Consider the following 22,898-nt stretch of genomic DNA (forward strand, 5'->3'; position numbering starts at 1 on the left):
ATTGGCACAGTCCTTCTAGGTGGCAGAGGATTTGTACTTGGTATGATTCCAGTCACTGAGAGCTTTCCCATTAAACACAGGAGCAGAAGCAGGCCATTCAGCCCATCAGGTCTGCTCCACCATTCAATGAGGTCATGGTGTATTCTGATCATCCGCACCACCACTTTCCTACCTTTTCCCAGGATCCTTGATTCCCTTACCAATTCAAATCTGTCTGCCTCAGCCCCGAATACACTTAATGACCCCGGACTCGACAGCCCTCTGTGGTAAAAGAACTCCACAGATTCCCAACTTGTAGAGGAGAAATTCCTTTCAGTCTTACCAGTGTGACCTCCCGTTCTGAGATTATAGCGTCTGATCCTAACCATTTCCACAAAGGGAAACAACCTCTCTGCATTTACTCTGTCAGGTCCTTTAAGAATCTTGTAAGTTTCCATAAAATCGCCTCTCACTCTTTTATATTCCAATGAGCATAGTCCAAATCTACTGAACCTTCCCTCAGAAGACAGTCCCTCACACCTGAAATCAGCCAAGCCCAAACCTTCTTTGGACTGCCTCCAATACCAGGGCATCTTTCAGCTGATAAGGAACCCACAAGTGTTCCGTGTATTCCAGCAGTGATCTGACCCATGCCTGGTATTTTTTTAGCAAAACTTTCCTACTGCCATTCTCTATTCCCTTTGAAATAAAGGCCAGCAATCCATTTGCCTATTACTTGCTGAACCTGCACTGACTTCAGTCAAATGGAAAAATTTCAATTATATAGTCATTATGTAAGCAAACATGGAAATCAAGTCACTGTCTATATTACATCCTCAAGTAGATTAGATTAGATTACATACAGCGTGGAAACAGGCCCTTCGGCCCAACAAGTTCACACCGACCCGCCGAAGCGCAACCCACCCATACCCCTACATATATACCCCTTACCTAACACTACGGGCAATTTAGCATGGCCAATTCACCTGACCCGCACATCTTTGGACTGTGGGAGGAAACCGGAGCACCCGGAGGAAACCCACGCAGACACGGGGAGAACGTGCAAACTCCACACAGTCAGTCGCCTGAGGCGGGAATTGAACCCAGGTCCCTGGCGCTGTGAGGCAGCAGTGCTAACCACTGTGCCACCGTGCCGCCCACAAAGTACTTAAATGACCATAAAGGGAGAACAGAATTGGCATTAGTAATGATATTTTTTTTTATTTTAAGATTAGATTAGATTACTTACAGTGTGGAAACAGGCCCTTTGGCCCAACCAGTCCACACCGACCCTCCGAACAGCAACCTACCCAGACCCATTCCCCTACATTTACCCCTTCACCTAACACTACGGGCAATTTATCATGGCCAATTCACTTAACCGGCCCATTATTGGACTGTGGGAGGAAACCCACCCAGAGACGGGGAGAATGTGCAAACTCCACACAGTCTGAGGCGGGAACTGACATGGGATTTGTTTACAACCTTCCAAACCTGGACAGTAATTCAGCCAACAAAAATAAAAGATAAACTCCTTTTGTTTGTTGTCCCAAGACCAATATTTATTCCTCAACCAATATTAATAATTGTCAAACTGATCATGATCATGCTGCAATTTGTGGGAGTATGCGGTGTATAACTTGAGGAGCACATTTCCTACTCTGCGGTGACTATGTTTCAATAATGTGCCTAATTGGCTACAGAATGTTCTGGGATGTCCTTGAGTTACGCAAGGCTTCCTTTAATTGAAGCCTCTCTTTCTAATCGCATTTTACCTGGTAAATATTCTCCTCTTCTTCCTGTCGTTGTTGAAGCTGTCGAACTTTGACCTGGAGCTGGTTCTCCATCTGTATCTGTCTGTCCAACACCTCCTGGTATCTCTCCTTCAAAATCTCCCGTTCAGCTGTCACTTCGTTCTGAAACAGTCCAATGATATCAGGTTAAGAAAGCGCAGCTACTTAATGTGCACAGAGCGAATCCTTCTTGCGACACCTGTATTACTACTCATTACCTGAAACTACAGATTGGTACAAATGGGTAGCCCAAAGACAACATTGAGAATAATTACTGTACAGTTTTAAAATACTATTACAAATGATTTGACAGAGGGGTCCACTTGTTTGCAAATTTTGCCATTTTGTACTTACATGCTGAACTTTTAATTTAATTCCTTTATTTTTCTAGTTTATATTAAGAACGACTTTAATGTTAACTATTACCTTATTTCATTATTTTTGTACATATTCTACGAAGATAATGCTTAACCTTTAAACTCATTTCTCTTACTACTATGTGCCAAAGATTTTTGTACCTAGGTACCTTTGTACGTAAGGTAGCACTGTGTGTTGGTGACAATATATACTTTTCACTGTACACCTCTACCTCTGTACCTGAGTATGCATGACAATAAAAATCTAAATCTTAAAAAAAATCTAAATATACCTATACCAATAAAAAAAAGCACAATTCCAGTAAATGTGAAAGTGCTGATTTCTGTCATAACTAACGTCTACTTTAGAACATCACTTTCTGAGGAATGAGTGGACTTGGGTCAACTCACCCATGGACTGTATGAACAGTCACTGTTCTCTGGACAGGGCAAGAATGAAGAAAGAGGAATTATTAAATTCAGGAACTTAGTAGTTAATAGCAATATGAGTTCACAGTTCACTTACCATGTACTTTTCAATATCTTTGTCTGTGCTGACCTCTGCGTCTACAGTAACACAGTCTGTCTGCAACAGAAAACAAATCACTTAAGTTCCATTTAGAGAGCCATAGAGATGTACAGCAGAAAACAGGTCCAACTTGTCCATGCTGACCAGACATTCTAATCTAGTCCCATTTGCCAGCACTTGACCCATATCCCTCTATTCATACACCCATCCAGATGTCTTTTAAATGCTCCAATTGTACCAGTCTCCACCACTTCCCTGGCAGCCCATGCCATACATGCAACACACTCTATGCGAGAAACCTACCCCTTTAGATCCCTCTCAAACCTTTCCCCTCTCACCCCAAATCCATGCCTCCCAGTCTCGGACTTCCCCACCCTGGGGAAAAGACCCCACCTGTCCACCCCACTCGTACCCCCCCCACAACTCCACAAACCTTCTCAAAGTCACCCCTCAGCCTCTAACTCTCCGGGCAAAACAGGCCCAGTTTATTTAACCTCTACATAGTGGGGTGGGAGGGGGTCCCTTTGCACAGGAAATTGCGGAAACATTTAAAGTTGGGGAGGGGGTGGCTCAGCAGAGATTATTAAAGTTTCCAGAACTAGTAAGAGCACACAGAATGTCAAAAGTGTCAGGAATCTAACTTCAGGCATAGCTGATAAGGGGATAACCATGAGAAGGGGGTCAGTTAATGCCGGACTGAGGGTGATATACTTTATGCCACAAGGTAAATGTGCTTGTAGCACAGATTGAAATTGGTGGTCTGAGCCATGGAACATTTAGGTAGGGGCTAAACTTTATGTGTTTTTCATTCTTAGCTGGGATCTGGGTATCACTGGCATCTTTGAACTGAGTGGCTTGCTCAGCCATTTCAGAGAACGGTTGGGAGGCAATCACTTTGCTCAGGGTCTTGAGACACAGGTAGACCAGACCAAATAACGATGGCAGATTTCCCTCCATAACAAACATAAGTGAATCACATTTACTTCATGACAACAGACAGGTGGTTGCTATTGGGGTAACTTTTTTTTTGAAAAAAAAAACAGATTTTATTGAATTCAAATTTCACCATCTGTCCTGGTAGTGCTGTAGGACATGTGTTCGAATCCTTTCTTTCAGCTACACGTCACCAGTTCAGTCACATCACGATAAAGGAATCAAATGGTTTTATGTAAGTTAAAAGAAAACTTCAATGATTCCACAAACTGCATTGGTTAAAAATCTGTTGGAGAACCACAGGAAAAACTCAGGATCCAATCTGTAAAAGGAGGAAAGCAAGGCAGAGAGGTGTATGGTCTAGCAATCGAAGATGGAGTGATTAAAACTGCAGATGTTCAAAAGGCCAGAGTTGGAAGAGTGCAGAATTGTCAGAGGGTCGTGGAGCTGGAGCAGATTACAGAGATAGAGAGAGGCAAAGCCTTGAAAACAAACCTGAAATTTTTAACATCAAATTGTTGCTTGATCAGGAATGAGTCACGAAGCAAACGCAGAAGGACAGAAGAATGGGACTTGATGTGAGTTCAGACACCGGCAACAGAACTTTGGCTGATCAGGTTTACAAAGGGTAGAATGTGGAAGACATGTTTGGAGTATGTTGGAATGGTCAAGCCCAATGGATAATGTAGGCAAGAAGTAGGTTTACAGTAACGATATACTGAAATGGGGTGATGTTGAAGGTGGAAACAGAAAGTCTTACTGAATGCAAAAATGTGAGATTGGAAGGTCACTTTGGGCAAAATTACAACACCAGACTAATTTAATATCAGATTGTTGCCAGGGAGAGGGATAGAGTTAGAAGGCAGGCAATGGAATTTGGAAAGGGAACCAAAAGCCATGCTATCAATCTTCCCAATTATTAACTGAAGGAGATTTCTGCTTATACAGTTCTGGATGTCAGATAAACAGTCTCACAATCTCTCTACTGTTGGTAAGTTATGGGCTGCTGGTGGTGAGATAGAGCTGAGTTCGTCATGGGGGAACTAATGATGTCAGTGAGGGCTAGATGGGAAGGAAGGGGGGGATAAAGAATAGATCCTCCAGGGACACCAGAGGTAAAGGCATAGGAGCAACAGGAGGAGGTGATTCTCTGGTTACAATCACACAGGAACAGCACCAACAGTGCCCTCCTCAAGTGGCACAGCACTGGGGAAGTGTTAGCGGAGGACGGTACAAACAACTTCGTCAAAAGCTGCAGACAGATCGAGAAGGAATAGCAGCAAATGTTTACCTTCGTCACAGTCTCTGCAGATGGCATTTGCAGCTTTGGTGAGAGCTGCCTCAATACTGAGGGATTCATATCCAGCAAAGAGCACCTCTGACTGTGCAGCACTCCCTCACAACTGCACGAGGAGTGTCAGCCTAGACTTGGTTTCTAAAGCACCATAGTGAGACTTGAACCCACAACCTTCTGACTCATAATGAGAATATATGACACGCCTATTACCTGTGCACATTCTGGCTTAGACTTACCTGCACTGCAGAATCTATGAACGACCTCATTGTTGGGACTTGCTTCAAGCTGTTGTGCTCTGTCTCCAGGTTTTCATTTGGTCCCTCTTTACACAGTGTTTTCACCACAATCTCTTCATGGGGTGGTACTGTTTCCCCAGTGCTCCACTTCCCTCTATCTTCCCCATAACCAGTGGTTGGCTTTGTGCATTGTAATGAATCATGGTACTGTCCGTCAGGTGTATCTGTCAGCCAGCATTCTTCAATATAGCCTGGCACATAAGGATGTAAGGTTTCTCCATAATCAATGTAGGGCACCGAATGTTGAACTCCATTGATGAGTCTGGGTACTGTATGGGCACCCATTACATTTGGGAAATACTCAACAAACTCCTCCTCAGCTCTGTTTTCTGGGTCCGATTCATAGATATCATCAAAGTCCTGTGTAAGTAGTCCAGGACACTGTGAGGTGATGAGCACCCCAGGCTCGGAGGTTGCAGGAGGGGGATGTTGGTCAAACGAAGACAGATCCGAATCACTTGAAGTAGCCGGGGGAAACAAAGGGAAAACAAAAATATGCCAATAATTTGTAACTCAAGACATTCTAATATGGTTTAAACTATCAGTATCAATTAAAGTGGGACATTTATCTACATTTCAAAAGGAAACAAGCTCTTCCCTCCAATGATGGGTCAGTAAAATAACTTGGGCACTGCAGACTGACTACATGCTTATTTTCACTTTGGACTGAAGGTCCCCACTTTCAGCAAGGTAGCAAAATGAACAAAAATATACTTGTTTCACAATAAATTTTGTGTTAACCAGCAGCCACTGGCATCATTGGTTCCAGTAAATCAAAAATGCTGATGAACTCATTTTAGTAAGTGGCATGGGGAGGAGCCAAAGTGAAACTTGCTGTTATGTATAAGGCAACTTGTAGAGCCTTAGAACATTTGACTCTTTTTCTGTGCAAGTACAAAGGAAAAAGCATCTCTACCTTGAGCCAGCTCCTTTACAATCACTTCAAACTGACAATCATCAGAATTTCATATCATCACCATGGTGTCAGCTTGGGGTGAGGAGATACTGGAGATGGTGAAGTGCCAGAAAACAGGGAATTTCCTGGAATTTGTATCAAACAAGAACCTCAGACTTCACCCACACCAAATTCAAAATCTACTGGCCCGATCCAATCTGGTCAACATGTGAATCCAGACACAAACAAAATGGGTGATTCTTAAATGCCCCTTGAAATGGACTAGGTGGCCATGTCATTCAAAGACAGTTGGGGATGGGCATTAAGTGCTGGCCTTGCAAGCGATTCCCACATCTCACAGAGAGACCTCCAGGGTTCAGGTATATAATTCTTCGAGGTTTGCGTCACACGTAGGCAGGGTGGTTAAGAAGATGTTTAGCTTGCCTTCAATACTCAGACCATGGAGTATAAGAATTGGGATGTCATGTTGGTGTTGTACAAGATGTTGGTGAGGCCTCCTCTGGAGTACTATATCCAGTTCAGATCACCCTGTTGTAGGAAGGATATTATTAACTTGGAGTGGGTTCAGAGGAGATTTACCAGGATGTTATTGGGATTGGACTGTTTGACTTATAAGGAGAAGCTGGATGGGCTGGGACTTTTTTCACTGGAGCACAGGAGATTGGGAGGTGACTTTATAGAGGTTTATAAAATCATGAGGGGTACAGATAAAGCGAATGGCAGGTGCCTTTCCCTTGTGTTGGGGAATTTCGAGACTACCAGGCATATTGTTAAGGTGAGAGGAGAAAGATAAAAAAAAACACGAGGGCAACATTTTTACACAGTGAGTGGTTTGTACGTGGAATGAACTGCCAGAGGAAGTGATGGATGCGAGTACAGCAATAACATTTAAAAGACATTTGGATAGGTACATGAATAAGAAGTGTTTGGAGGGATAAGGGCTGCGTGCAGGCAGGTGGGACTAGTTTAGATTGGGAACATGGTCAGCATGGATTAGTTGGATTGAAGGGTCTGTCTCCGTGCTGTAGGAGTCCACAACGCAAGACAAAGTCGCCACAATCCTAACAGATCACAGGGCTGTCCTCTCATTAGAGAGAGAGAGAGACAGCTGATGGGGAGTTTAACCTGAGAGTCACCATGCCTCAGGCGAGGGGTGAGGTTATGAAGGCGAGTCCTTCAGGGTAACTTGAGCCAGTGTGGGAACTGAACCCACGTTGTGGTCATCACCGACCAGCCATCTAGTCAACTGAGCTCACCGTCCTGTCGGATTGTTATAAAAACCCATGTAGTTTGCAAAACGCCCTTGAAGGGGAGAAACCAATCAAACCTACCCAATTGGATCTCTTTGGTTTGGCTGTGGAGTCACATGGCAGGGGACTCTCAACTCCCCTCTGAAATAACCTCACAAGCTACATTATTACATTCTCTACAAATAGCTAGAACACACCACTTCATGATGAAGCCCACTCAGTGCATGAGCAGTTAGATCAGCACAACAAATGCTGGTCTTCCCAGTGGTGTCCACACCCACCGAATGAAACAAGATTAGACAATGGCAAAGTATAAATGTGAGCAATCTGTACGGCAATGCTGATCTACACATCGGCAAATGCTAGTGGAATACCTTATAGCAGGATCAGTCAGTACTGTGTCATGCTCCACAGTAGCAACATGTCCAGAAATCTCTGATGACGAGTCAGCAGATGTGGGCTCTAGGGACGGGTTGGCAGATGTTACCTTAGGTTTTTCCTCTAAATCCATGACTTCCACAGGCTCTATATGTTGACAACAGAATGAGATTTTATCAAAATGTAGGTCACAGAAATTTCACAAGGTTAAAATCATCCTCCCTTTAAAATGACATGTTTTATTGACATTCCTCACATCTCTAGGATTTGTTTATTTTTAAAAAATCAGTCAGCTATGTCTTTGCTTTGAAGCCACACTCTATCTTGACTTGCAGCTTTATCTGCTGTTTCTTTACTGTCACGGAGTTATTTAAGAGCACTACAAACGTCCATGGGACACATGGACTGCAGCCGTTCATAAATACAGCTCGCCACCCCCTTGGAAAGGGCAATGGTATAACAAATGATGGCCTTGTCAGTGACTCACATTGCTCCTGAACAGAAACCAGAAAATAAATCTAACCATTCAGACCAAAGAACAAACTCCACAGTCACTAGTGAATGCATTGGTTAAAGAACATTTAATTTATCTACTCCATCAAAACCCTTCATAACGTTGAACATGGGCGGCATGGTGGCTCAGTGGTTAGCACTGATGCCTCATAGCACCAGGGTCCCAGGTTTGATCCCAGCCTCGGGCAACTGTCTGTGTGGAGTTTGCACGTTCTCCCCGTGTCTGCGTGGGTTTCCTCCGGGTGCTCCGGTTTCCTTCCACAGTCCAAAGATGTGCAGGTCTGGTGAATTGGCCATGCTAAATTGCCCGTAGTGTTAGATACATCATTTAACACTATGATGTGTGTGTGTGTGTGTGTGTGTGTGTGTGTGTGTGTGTGTGTGGCGGTGAATCCTCATTCAGAGGGAAAAGAGTCTTTCGGAGGGTCGGTGTGGACTTGTTGGGCCGAAGGGTCTGTTTCCACATTGTGGGGAATCTAATCATTATCGGGGAGTGGGAAGGACAATGCCATCAATCACCACTTGACAGTAACCCCAAAACCACTTGTTCTTGATGATAAAATGAAGCATTCTACTGTCTTTTGACAGAGGCTGTGAAATCTTCTTTCACAATCCTTTTAGGTAGATCATTCTCGGTCATGATCATCAAATTGCTGAGTGTCAACAAGATTCCTTATGCCAACTCAGGTTCTGCTGCCAATCATCTTAAAGCCATGTGCTCTGGTTACTGACCCTTCTTCCACTGGCACTACGTTCTCCTTATCTACTCCATCAAAATCCTTCATAATGTTGAACATGGACGGCACAGTGGTTAGCACTGCTGCCTCACAGCGCCAGAGACCCGAGTTCAATTCCCGCCTCAGGCAACTGTCTGTGTGGAGTTTGCACGTTCTCCCCGTGTCTGCGTGGATTTCCTCCCACAGTCCAAAAATGTGCAGGTTAGGTGAATTGGCCATGCTAACAAAATTGGCCATTTTGTTAAGTGAAGGGGTAAATGTGGGGGAATGGGTCTGGGTGGGTTGCTCTTCAGAGGGTCAGTGTGGGCTTGTTGAGCCGAAGGGCCTGTTTCCACACTATAAGTAATCTAATCTCTGGTTATACCTTTCATCAATAGATAGTTGTTGCAATTTTAAATTAATTGATCTCAGTCATGACTCAAATCTCATCACACTCACAATTATGTTTCAATATCAAACACACTTTGGTAACGCCATTAAAACTAGGCACAAGGAAATGACAAATGAAATGAGAACACAGAAACAGGAGATTGCTGCACAGCCCCCGTCAGCTGTTCCTGCCCTCAATAAGGGCACAGCTTCATACAATCAATACAATCTACACTCCTGTGCCATCACGATTCTTGAATACCAACAGAATTTCAAATCTAATGTCGATCTTGCTCTTTGTACACCTTCTCTGGAGCCATGACATTGTATTCCTCACTCTGTTCTATCAGCCTAAGGCCTTTGTGTGGTATGATCTACCTGTACTGCAAATAAAGCACAACTTTTCACTGTACTGAGTCACATGTGACAATAATAAATCAAATCAAACAAAAACCATGCGTAGTCCCCTTGGACGCACTCCCCAGTCTGCTAGTTACATTCCCTTCAATTATTTTATTTTGCCACGTGGAGCTACAAGGTCTTTACAATGACAGTGGTTTCCATAACCAGGTTCAATTCCAGCCTCGGGCGACTGTCTGTGTGGAGTTTCTCCCCGTGTCTGCGTGGGTTTCCACTGGGTGCTCCGGTTTCCCAGAATCCAAAGATGTGCAGGTCAAGTGAATTGGCCTTGCTAAATTGCCCGTAGGTTAGGTGCGTTAGTCCGAGGGAAATGGGTCTGTGCGGGTCACTCCTCTGAGGGTCGGTGTGGATTTGTTGGGCCGAAGGGCCTGTTTCCACACTGTAGGGAATCTAACCTAATCTAATAACCAGACTCCAAACTGTGACACACTGGCCATTGTGGCTGAGACCTCAGAGTAGCTTAAAGCACACATTGTCATGTTAGTATAGAATTCCTAACATTCCCAACTGTCTAGGATGGAAGGGATCCCTCCTCATCTTAAAAACTTTCTCAAAGTATCAGCTTAAAAAGACAGTCCAGGCTGACACTCCAATACCACAGAGGTGCTGCAGTGTCAGAAGTGCCAACATTTTACTGAGGCCCTGTTCTGCCCTCATGATGAATATAAAAGATCCCATTGCAAATAAAAACAGAGGAATTTTCCCCAATTGCTACAGCCAATGTGGACCAAAATTATAACAGGTTATCTGGTCAGCTTCACTTTGCTGCATATAAATTGGCTGTCACATTTCCTATTCCAATAGTAGCTGCCACAGTCTTCCAGCACCTCAGGATTGCTCTGTCATAGAGAGAGCTGACTGGTGGTGGTTTAAGCTGAGGGTCACCACGCTCAGACGAGGGGTGAAGTTGAGAAAGTTGGGACCTTCACGGCAGCTTCAGCCTGTGTAGGAACTGAACCCATCCTCTTAAGCGTCACTCTGCATCGCAAACCAACTCTCCAGCCAACCGAGCTAACTAACTCCCTCAGCCTCTTGCAGTATTACAGCAATCACACTTCAAAGTTAGTTTACTGGCTGCACAGTTTTGGGACATACCAGTCAGGAAAGGTGCTATGTAAATGCACATCCCTCATAAGACCTTAACTACTACATGTGTCTTTCTAGGAGTGAAGAACCGAAATGAAACTGCAAACAAAACACAAAGGTGGATTTCTGAAATTCACCAATACTCAGTTCCTATGCTGAACACTGCCTCAATGTTACGAACACTGGGACTGAAAGAAAGCATAAAAGTTCCAGCACAAATCTTCCAGCTAATTTCACTTAATTTGGGTTTATACATGATTTTAAAAAAAGCTCTGCCACCTTTCCACAGTCTTTGCCAATCAAACTATATAAAACACCAAAGAGGAAAATCACTTTTATCATAAACAATGCAGGAAGATTCTGTCGACCATGCTCTTTTTAACCTACCAGTCTCACTCCAGTCTCCAGGGACCACACGGCTGTACAAACAGACACACAGAATTACCAAGCAGCAACAACAGGACTCATTGGCACAACAGCAGAGGTTCTACTAAACCGACCCTCGAATGTTGGCCAATAATAAAATGGCTTCAGAGATCAGGTGGGCTGTTCCACAAGGGAAGACCAATAAAACAACAGCAATAGAAAGAAGTGAACGGATTGGAGCTACATGTTGAGATATACCAGTTAGACCAGTGTGTGTGTGTGTCATTCGCCAGTTTCTCTGGACATGTCGTGATGCAATTTCCTCCTGGATCCAGTCAGCATCATATTGCATTTCACCTCAGTGACACGTATGTGTGTGTGTGTGTGTGTAAGAAAGAGAGAGAGAGAGGAGTATGTGCGAAAGAGACAAATAATGTAGTTGTGAAATATGTCGTGTCTGTATGTGTGAGAGAGAGAATCTGTACATGAATGTGCAGAAATGTGTGAGACAGAGGGCGAGTGAGTGTATGGGAGAGAGAGGGCGAGTGTGGGAGAGAAAGAGAGGGCAAGCGTGTGTGTGTGTGGGAGAGAGAGAGGGCGAGCGTGTGTGCGGGAGAGAGAGAGAGCGAGTGTGTGTGTGAGAGAGAGAGAGAGCGAGTGTGTGTGTGAGAGAGAGAGAGAGAGAGGGCGAGCGTGTATGTGGGAGAGAGAGAGAGCGAGTGTGTGTGTGAGAGAGAGAGAGAGCGAGTGTGTGTGTGAGAGAGAGAGAGAGAGTGAGGGCGAGCATGTGTGTGGGAGAGAGAGAGAGGGTGAGCGTGTGAGGGAGAGAGAGAGGGCAAGTGTGTGTGTGGGGGAGAGAGAGGGCGAGCGTGTGTGTGGGGGAGAGAGAGGGCAAGTGTGTGTGTGGGGGAGAGAGAGGGCGAGCGTGTGTGTGTGGGAGAGAGAGCGAGTGTGTGTGTGAGAGAGAGAGAGAGAGTGAGGGCGAGCATGTGTGTGGGAGAGAGAGAGAGGGTGAGCGTGTGAGGGAGAGAGAGAGGGCAAGTGTGTGTGTGTGGGAGAGAGAGAGGGCGAGCGTGTGTGTGAGAAAGAGAGAGAGAGCGAGCGTGTGTGTGGGAGACAGAGAGACAGAGGGTGGGCGTGTGTGTGTGGGAGAGAGGGAGGGTGAGCGTGTGTGTGTGTGTGTGAGAGAGGGTGAGCGTGTGTGTGGGAGAGAGAGAGGGCGAGCGTGTGTGTGTGTGTGTGAGAGAGGGTGAGCGTGTGTGTGGGAGAGAGAGAGAGCGAGCGTGTGTGTGTGTGGGAGAGAGAGGGTGAGCGTGTGTGTGTGGGAGAGAGAGAGGGCGAGCGTGTGTGTGAGAAAGAGAGAGAGGGCGAGCGTGTGCGTGGGAGACAGAGAGACAGAGGGTGGGCGTGTGTGTGTGGGAGAGAGGGAGGGTGAGCGTGTGTGTGTGTGTGTGAGAGAGGGTGAGCGTGTGTGTGGGAGAGAGGGAGGGTGAGCGTGTGTGTGTGTGTGTGAGAGAGGGTGAGCGTGTGTGTGGGAGAGAGAGAGAGCGAGCGTGTGTGTGTGTGGGAGAGAGAGGGTGAGCGTGTGTGTGTGGGAGAGAGAGAGGGCGAGCGTGTGTGTGAGAAAGAGAGAGAGGGCGAGCGTGTGCGTGGGAGACAGAGAGACAGAGGGTGGGCGTGTGAGTGTGGGAGAGAGGGAGGGTGAGCGTGTGTGTGTGTGTGTGTGAGAGAGGGTGAGCGTGTGTGTGGGAGAGAGAGAGGGCGAGCGTGTGTGTGTGTGTGTGAGAGAGAGGGTGAGCATGTGCGTGGGAGAGAGAGAGAGGGCGAGCGTGTGCGTGGGAGAGAGAGAGAGGGTGTGAGTGTGAATGTGTGGGAGAGTGAAAGGGCGAGCATGTGTGTGGGAGAAAGAGAGTGTGCGTGTGCAGGGGAGAGAGGGTGTGCGTGTGCGGGGGAAGAGAGGGCGAGCGTGTGCGGGGGAAGAGAGGGCGAGCGTGTGCGGGGGAGAGAGAGAGGGTGAGCGTGCATACAGGGGAGAGAGGGCGAGCATGTGTGTGGGGGAGTGAGGGAAAGGGGCAAGACGTGTGTGCGGGGGAGAGAGAGGGCAAGTGTGTGTGCGGGGGAGAGAGGGCAAGGGGCAGGACGTGTGCGCGGGGGAGAGAGGGCGAGTGTGTGCGGGGGAGAGAGGGCGAGTGTGTATGCGGGAGAGAGAGGGCAAGCGTGTGTGCAGGGTAGTGAGGGCAAGGGACAAGACGTGTGTGCGGGGAAGAGATAGGGCGAGTGTGTATGCGGGAGAGGGCGAGCGTGCGGGGGAGAGAGGGCGAGCGTGTGTATGCGGGGGAGAGAGGGCGAGCATGTATGTGGAGAAAGGGCAAGCTGTGTGCAGGAAACAGGGTGAGCGTTGTGCGAGAAAGGGTGAATGTGTGTGAGAGAGAGAGACTGTGAGCGTGTGTCTGTGTGAGCATGTGTTTGTGTCAGTGCGGGTGTGTGTGAGTATGTGTATGTGAGTGAATGTGTCTATGTGTGTGAGGAAGTGCACGTGTGAGAGTGTGTGTGGGCATGTGCATGTGTGTGTGTATTAGCTTTTGTTCAACTCCAGTCTGACAGAGGACTGCTGCTTTCTGCAGTCCTGTTACAATGACAGTGGGAGTGAATTATTGAAATGCATCCCTCTACTGGTCCAATAGTAATTTTACACAAAGTCACACTGCAGAATAACAACAAATAAAGATTTACAAACCTTTTTTTTAAAAATCAGTATGAGTTACGAAAAATAGAGAACATATAATGGTTAAGTATTTTCCAGTTTATGAAAAATATTTGCAGGTTAGCTAATGGGGTTATAACTTTCTGAAAACATGGAGCATCAATCTGAAACTTATATCAGTTTTCAGAGACTGACGCTTAGGTTTTTTTTACAGTGATTCACTAAAACATGAATATTTTACAGAACTAACTGATGAAATTATTGTCCCTGATGAGTGGGTGAGTGAGAGTGACAGAATGAGAGAGTGTGTTAGTGTGTATGTATGAGTGAGTGAGGGAGCGAGAACGTGTATATGTTTGTGCTTGAGAGACTATATGACCATAAGAAATAGGAGTGGAAGGAAGGCCATTCGGCCCATCAAGTCCACTCCGCCATTCAATCATGGCTGATGGACATTTCAATGCCACTTTCCCGTACTCTCCCCATATCCCTTAATTCCTCACGAGATTAAGAATTTATCAATCTCTGCTTGAGAGAGTTCCAACAGCTGTTCCAAATCTATCCTCTTAAATCTAGTGCATGTTCGCATGTGAATATCATGTAAACTTTTGCGACAAATTCTGTGCCTTACAATTGTGTCCTCCACAACCACCTGATGAAGGAGCATCGCTCCGAAAGCTAGTGCTTCCAATTAAACCTGTTGGACTATAACCTGGTGTTGTGTGATGTTTAACTACGTAAATTGGATGTGATGTAACTTGCCATTAAGCATTATTTAGTAATGATAAAGACTCCCTTCTGTAGAAGACTTGAGGGTCAACCTTACGTTTGTTTTGACTAAGTGTTATTTGCATAGAGTTTTTGGGAGCATTTTTCACCATGAGGGATAGTGAGATCTCTTGCTGTGTTCTACCAAACCTGCCTCCATAATTACCTATCCCACCCCTTTGATTCTAGCCTCACCCTACAATTCCCTTCTTGCAAAAATTGCCAATCAATGGATATTTGTTGAAAAACTAGAACTCTGAGTCACTTCAGCATAAGACCATAAGATACAGCAGCAGAATTAGGCTATTCAGCCCATCGAGTCTTCCCACCATTCAATCACGCCTGTTATGTTTTTCGACACCATTTGCCTGCCTTCTCCCCATAACCCTTGATCCCTTCACACATCAAGAATCTATCAATCTCGGGCTTAAAGGCACTCAATGACTTGACCTCCACAGCCCTCTGTGACACTGACTTCCACAGATTCAGCAGACTCTGGCCAAAGACATTCCTCCTGGTTTCAGTCCTTAAGGGTCACCCCATAGTTAACAAGTTGCTGTGGGTCTGGAAGGTCACTGCATGGTCCTGTGTATTCAGTCAGAAGATGTGACCAAAAGGAAACTGATTCTCATATGGGGAGCTGAAGGGCTCCTGGCGGAGGGAATGAATGAGCCAGCACTGAGACAGCAAGTGAACAACCCTGAGGTACAGCCTACTCCAATCAGTGAGCTAAGTGCCATACCCTGTGCACAAACCATGCCTCAATGCTAGTTGCTGGTGTGCCCAGCTGTGTTTTCTCAGTGTCCTGCAAGAGGATCGCACAGGATCCTGAGAGGTTGACAGATGCCAGCTTCTATGGAGAAGAGTGTATGCAGCTGGTGCCCATAGGTCATGAGGTTGGTGGAGACTGGTACGCTCACAATATTTAAGAAGCATCTGGATGAGAACAGGGCATCGTAGGCTGTGGAGCGAGAGAAGGGAGAAAGAAAGATCGGTTTCTATGCTGAATGACTCCACGACTCTTTGTTGTTTAGTGATGAGCAACAAACTGAACTACTCTAAAGAAGGGTCACTGGACTCAAATTATTAACTCTGCTTCTCTTTGATGCTGCCAGACTTACTGAGTTTCTCCAGCAACTTCTGTTTTTATTTCTCTCACAGATTACTGTACCTGCTGAAAAGTGGCACTCTCGAGTCTGGACAGAATGAGGTGAGGATTCCTTGTCGAGGTTTCCCTCTGGGCTGAACACTTGCACATCTGCAGTGATGCTGTCTTCAATTGTGGTCTGAGCTCTATCACGTGGTAGGGCTGTATCATCATATTCAACGTCTGCGGAGGTTTTGGGATTACACGCACACATCTCTGAGCTTGTGACCGTTTCGCCTGAAATGTCTGGGTTAATGGCCAGAAGTTGAATTCCATCATGGACCACACATATATCACTGTGCTCTGCGTCACCAGCAATAGGAGATAATTCATTCTGTTCTGGTGAACATTTTGTGCCGTTGTCCCGTTCTTTCTGGCTATGAGTTGTAGCATCTGCCACCCAGTAATCCACTTCACTCCTTTCCTTAACCTCGTCTCCAACTGTCAGAAATGTTTCAGTAGAACAAGGCACTGCCATTTCACCAAACGTCAGCTGGGGGCAACTGCTAAAATACAAACCGCAATGTGTAATAATATTTAACTTTTACGTTTCAAAAGATTATATTTAAATACCTACAAAAGAAAAAGCTGGATTTCAAGAGACCACTTTAAAACAATTACAAACTGTGAGATAACTGTATACCATCCTCGCCCATCTCTCTCTTCATCCTATCCCATCAATATATCCTCAGGGTCCTTCTCCCTAATGTGATGATCTTTTTCGCATTAATAACGTTTTCTTTGACTTTTACCCTTTACTTTTTGTTTTCCCAGGATGTGGGTGTCACTGAGAAAGTTAGCCTTTGCTTTCCACCAGTAGTTGCTCTTGGACTGAGAGACTTGCTCAGTCATTTCAGAGCACATGGTAGGAGTCTACATGTAGACTAGATTGGTTAAGGACAACAGATTTCCTTCCCTAAAGGACATTAGTAAACCAAATATTTTATTTTAATAGCAATTGATACTAATTATTCTGGTCACTATTACTGAGACTAGCTTTCAATTTGCTGGTCAATAAACTGAGTTTAAATTCTATTAACTACCATGGTAGGATTTGGACCTATGTCATCAAAGCATTAGCTTGGGGCTCAAGATTACAAATTCAGTGAGGAATAGAAGTAGGCCTTTCAGCCTGTTGAGCCAAGAGTGTGGTGCTGGAAAAGCACAGCCAGTCAGGCAGCATCTGAGGAGCGGGAAAATCAATGTTTCCGGCATAAGCCCTTCATCAGATCCTTGGATGCTGCCTGAACAGCTGTGCTTTTCCAGCGCCACACTCTTGGCTCTAATCTCCAGTCCTCACTTTCAACATGCAGCCAATTGAGCCTGCTCCACCTCTCAGTAAGATCAGGGCTGATCTGATAATCCTCAACTCTATTTAGCTGCCTTTCCTTATAACCTTGATTCCTTTACTGATTAAAAATCTGTCTCCCTGAACCTTGAACATAATTTAACAACCCAGCCTCTACTGCCCTCTGCTGGAAAGAATTCCGCAAGTTCACTATTCTCTGAGAGTGCAAATTCCTTCCCATCTCGGTCAACTCCTTATTTTGAGATTATACCCTCTGGAACTAGACTCTCCCTCAAAGAGAAACTATTTTCCTGCATTTATCCCATCAAGTGCAATATGTATGTTGTCTGTTTCAATAGGGTTGCCTCTCATTCTCCTAAACATCAATGAGTACAGCCTCACTACACCATCTGTCTGTAGCATCTCTCTCTGTAGTAGCAACGACCATATTCTTATCACATTTTGACAGGAGGCAGACAAGATTAGGGTACACTGATGGGATCAGATAAGAAGGATGGGAGAAGGCAATTTTGAAGCGATTGGACCAAATGGTGGAGGATTACACAATGTAGTTTGTAATTATATTCTCATGGATTCTCCATTGGATTTATTAAGGGCTTTCTTGTACTCATAATCCCTAATTTTATTCCCCAATAAACATACCTCACTCCCATTAATTCCCCAGCCTCTAAATCCCACTTCACCTGAGGACTGTTATTGATCTTGACAGAGAGTCACTTTAAATTGGAACTCCTGAATCTTTTTGTACCTTACCAAACCCCCCCTTCCCATTGAAATCATCCTCATGTGGAATTAGTATTCAATGCAATATTATCCATCTTACACCACTGCCCAGAGTTATAACTCCTCCCTCCACGGAGTTTACGCAAGAATGTACCCGTAGAAACCTATTCTGACAATGGGATAAATGCAGGAAGGATATTCCCAATGACTGGGGAGGCCAGGGCCAGGGGGTCACAGTTTAAAGTACATCTGTATTTTTGCCATTGATAATAGGCTGCTTCAACATAAATTCATTAATCGGTTTTAAATGTCGTCTTGAGGTGTGTTGAATAATGTCTCAAAGCCAATGTTAAAGCTTTCAAAGGGATTCACTGCTATTTAGATTAAAATAATATATTTAGTAATAATAAATCCAAATATTGATTTCTTTTGCAGTGACAACAAGAGAAATGCATTGATCCTAATAGGAAAAAAGCTCTCTGGCTACTTTTAAGGTAAATACTACCACCAGGAGGAGCACTGCATACGTATGAGCAAAATTTTATTCAGGGTAAAAATAAATCATTGGTTGAAATTTAACGAGGAGGCCATTCTGCCAAGCAAAACTGTACCACCATTCAACCCGATTGTGGCTAATCTGTGACCCAACTCCATACAGTACCCCCCGCCCAATCTCGATTAGTTTTGATGTGGAGGTGTTGGTGTTGGATTGGAATAGACAAAGTTAAAAATCACACACCAAGTTATAGTCCCACAGGTTTATTTGGAAGCACTAGCTTTTGGAGCAACGCTCCTTTATCATATACATGCAGCGCCACCTGATGAAGGAGCAGCGCTGTGAAAGCTAGTGCTTCCATATAAGCCTGTTGGACTATAAGCTGGTGCTGTGTGGTTTTTAACTCTATTAGCTTTGGTGAACAGAAACACAATGTGTGTTTTGGATGCACAGTGCCATTAATGATGCCCACTGGGAGCCAACTGTGAATGACAACCTGAGTTACTTTGGTCTTCCGCGTCAGGAATCTCAGTTGACAGTGTGCCCCTACACACATGCTGGTGATGTGACAATCAGAAATGAGATGAGAGTCCAAGTTAATGCTTATTGGTTCAGTACAGTCTACTCTCCCTACTCCCTCCAAGGCATCTGACTGGGAAGACTAAACTGTGCAGTAATTAGCACATTTAAGCTTAAAATGAATTATTGAGTCACATGGCACAAAAACAGTCCAACCAGTTCCCGCCGACCACAATCCCAAACTAAACTAGTCCCACCCGCCTGCACTTGGGCCATATCCCTGCAAACACTTTCTGTCCATGTACTTATCCAAAAGTCTTTTAAACATTGTAACTGTACCCACGTCCACCACGTCCTCTGGCAGTTCACTGCACACACAAACCACTCTCTGTGTAAAATAAAATTGCCCACCACATCTTTTTTTTAAACCTTTCTCCTCTCACCTTAAAAGTATTTAGAGTTTATTTATATCAACGTGTTATGACTCTATACAGACACAGAGACATTATCGGCTGCGAACGAACTAAGTTTCATTTAAATCAGAAGAACTAGGAGCAGGAAAAGGCAGTTCAGCCTCTCAAACGTGTTCTGTTATCCAATACAATCATGGGTGATCTCATCTCGGCTTCAACTCCATTTTCCTGCCTGTTCCCCATAACCCTTCCACCCATTACTAATACAAATCTTTCTCTTCCTCACATTTACTCAGTGTCCACCACACTCTGGGAGAATGACTTCCATAGATACATCATCATTTGAAAGGCATAATTCGTCTTCTCTTGTTCTAAATCTGCCATACCTTGGTTTAAAACTATGACCTCGGTTTAAAACTATGACCTCTCATTCTAGATCGACCCACAATCACTTTTCTACCAACCTGGGAGTGGCAGGATGTGGCAGTGAGTTATTACTCAAACAAGATTCCAAAATATAACTTTCTGAAACAATCTAGAGTTATTTTTGAATGATATAATGCTAACCGCAAAAATGATTTTCTTAGAGGGTAGTGAATCTGTGAAGTTCCTTACTACAGAGGACTATCAAGGATACGTCATTAAATACACTTAAAGTTAAGACAGAGAGGGAATGAAGGATTAGAGGGAAAAGGTAGGAAAGTGGAATTGAGTATTATCAGATTAAGCACAATCTCATTGAACAGTGGAGCAGATTCAATGTGCAGAATGGCTTATTCCTACACGTATGTCTTATGATCAGTTACAATTGGGTGTAATGGTGGCTCGGTGGTTAGCACTGCTGCCTCACAGTGCCAGGGACCCGGGTTCAATTGGACCCTCTGATGACTGGGAGGAGTGTGCACATTCTCCCTGTGTCTGTGTGGGTTTCCTTCCCCAGTCAAAAGATGTGCAGGTGAGATGGATTGATCATGGGAAATGCAGTTACAGAGATGGGGATAAGTCAATGGACCATAAGGCCTGCTTCCACACTGGAGTAACTCAATGACTATATTCACCGGAGTTTAGTAAAATGAGGGATTTACACAGAAACCTAAACAATCCTAATAACTAAATACAGGAAGGATATTCCCAATGGCTGGTGACTCCAGGGGTCACAGCTTAAGGATGGGGGTGCGCCATTTGGACTGAGCTGGGGAGAAATGTCCTCACCCTGAGAGTGCTCAGCCTCTGCCATTGAAAGCAAGTGAAGCTTAAACATTGAATGTTCCCCTTCACTGTTTGATCACACAGCATTGCCCTTTGATGTGAAGGGCGCTGCTTGTCACAGGCCACTCGGGTGTTTCCTTTCTTCCTGGTGGTGGAAATTAAATAAAGATTTGTGCACTTTGTGTCTCACATCTGCACACATACACACACCATGGGTGCTGGAGAAAAATAAGCACTGCCGCAGTTAGGCGGTAGTGTGGGGGTTAAAGAAAGAAAAAAATTAACAGGAGATTCTCTCCCCTTCACAAAAATAAACACTGAATGTTTTCAAGAAGGAATTAGAAATTGTAAATCTTCAGTCTGAGAGCTCAAAGGGACTGGGGATAGAGCAGGAACTGGGGTGAATGGTTAGCCATGACTGCATAAAATGAAGGAGCAGGCTCAAAGGGCTGAATAATGAAGGGTTTTTGCCCGAAAGGTCGATTTTCCTGCTCCTGGGATGTTGCCTGACCTGCTGTGCTTTTCCAGCACCACTTTAATCTTGACTTGAATGACCTACTCTCAATATTTCTCTGATTTAATAGTCTTATGCATAATCAAGTGATACCCATTCGGTGCAAACGAATAACTTCAAAGTTTTAAACAACGAACAGAAAGTGAAAGTAAAGCAGTCCAGCGGCAAACCACCCATCCCGAACAGGATTCCTCACTGGCAGGACGGTACATGAGAAACACTTACCAATTATAATAAATTTGGGCCGATGCACTTTAACAGGCGATTAGTCCCACATTGCAATAAGTTTTACACAGAACGTTTAACTTTACAAATGGTTTTAACAGATTTCCAACTCCGAGTACAAACAAAAGGAGCAAAGAAAGTTACTAAACACCGATACAAGTTCAGTTTGTGGAGGGAACAATTACACCGAAACAGCTTTTGAAGGAAAAGAACTTTAAAGCAAACTTGTTGCGCCGCACTGTCCACTGTGACTGCACGCTTTAGCCCCGAGAGCAGGCAAACACTCCTTCCCTCTCAGCACAATCCCTGCAACTCGGTCATTCTGCTAGGAAATGGGAATCAGGCTGCAAGGAGCTGAAACACCCACAGAACACACCTGACCTCAAAGGACATGTGCAGTCAGTTTGTTGAAAAAAAAGCATTCCCATATTTGCACAATTTATTTTTCATGAGTTCTAACCCCACTTCCGTGCATCATAAATTGAATGCATTTTCTAAAAAAAATCCAAACTGCGACATCGCCTTTTCCCTTCAAGTGTTACCTGATAATGGCACTGCTCCCGCATTAAGGGAAGATGACTAGGGAGAGTGAGGGGAGAGGTTGAGAATAAGAATCTTCCACAATCCATATTGTTGGTGTTATCCCTACAGTGTGGAAACAGGCCATTTGGCCAAACAAGTCCATACTAACCCTCTGAAAAGTATCCCACCGAGACCCATTTCCCTACCGTATTACTCTACATTTCCACTGACTAATGCTCCTAACCTACACATCCCTGAACGCTATGGGCAACTTACCACAGCCAGTTCACCTAACCTGCACTGTGGGAAGAAACCAGAGCACCCAGAGAAAACCCACGCAGACACAGGAGAGAATGTGCAAACTCCACACGGTCATCCAAGGCTGGAATCAAACCCAGGTCCCTGGCGCTGTGAGGCAGCGGTGCTAACCACTCAGCCACCATGCCACCCTTGCTACATGGGCAAAGTGTCTGTCACGCCAAAGGCTGAGGGGTGACCTCATGGAGGTTTATAAAATCATGGGCATGGAGAGGCTAAATCGATGAGGTCTTTTCACTGGGTGGGGGAGTCCAGAACTAGAGGGCATATGTTTGGGGTGAGAGGGGAAAGATATAAAAGGGACCTCAGTGCCAAAGGTTTGACATAGAGAGTGGTACGTGTATGGAATGAGCTGCCAGAGGAAGTGGTGGAGGCTGGCACAATTACAACATTTAAAATGCATTTGGATGGGTACAAGAATAGGAAGGCTTTAGAAGGATATGGGCCAAGTGCTTGCAAGTGGGACTAAATTAATTTAGGTTACCTGGTCATCGTAGACAAGGCGGACTGAAGGGTCTGTCTCCGTGCTGGACATCTCTATGATTATATGACTCTAACTGACCCCACCTTGCCTGTGCTCCTCCATGCTGTTTCTGCATTGCCTTGTATAGGCAGGAGAAGGGACTGAGATCCTTAATTCAATAAGGCAAATAAATTGGAAAAGTTGGGACAGGACTGTTTATTTTGAGAAGATTGAGGGAAAGGTAATTGAATGGTTCCCATCCACATGATTTACTGAGATAAAACCTAGTGGGATCACAACACAGATTCTAGATCATCCTTCTCCAGATTATTTTACTTGCTATTCTCTTG

At 44.9% G+C, this 22,898-nt stretch overlaps 1 protein-coding gene across 2 annotated transcripts in view; it reads right to left on the reverse strand.

Moving 5' to 3' along the window:
- rnf214 (ring finger protein 214) overlaps window positions 1-21,566 on the reverse strand; it is a 61,490-nt gene extending 39,924 nt beyond the window's left edge. Inside the window, exons 1-6 of one of the 2 annotated variants that reach the window (XM_060846776.1) lie at window positions 21,246-21,566; window positions 15,862-16,343; window positions 7,724-7,874; window positions 5,124-5,640; window positions 2,655-2,714; window positions 1,755-1,895 (exon numbers count right to left, since the gene is read on the reverse strand). In XM_060846776.1, the coding sequence (XP_060702759.1) occupies window positions 1,755-1,895; window positions 2,655-2,714; window positions 5,124-5,640; window positions 7,724-7,874; window positions 15,862-16,315 (1,323 nt within the window). In that variant the 5' untranslated portion in view covers window positions 16,316-16,343; window positions 21,246-21,566. Of the gene's footprint in view, window positions 1-1,754; window positions 1,896-2,654; window positions 2,715-5,123; window positions 5,641-7,723; window positions 7,875-11,239; window positions 11,343-15,861; window positions 16,344-21,245 lie in introns of those variants that run through there. The other variant, XM_060846778.1, reaches the window with a different exon arrangement.
- Window positions 21,567-22,898: the final 1,332 nt, after the last annotated feature.

This window comes from Hemiscyllium ocellatum, chromosome 29 (assembly GCF_020745735.1).
Source record: "Hemiscyllium ocellatum isolate sHemOce1 chromosome 29, sHemOce1.pat.X.cur, whole genome shotgun sequence".
NCBI lineage: Eukaryota > Metazoa > Chordata > Chondrichthyes > Orectolobiformes > Hemiscylliidae > Hemiscyllium > Hemiscyllium ocellatum.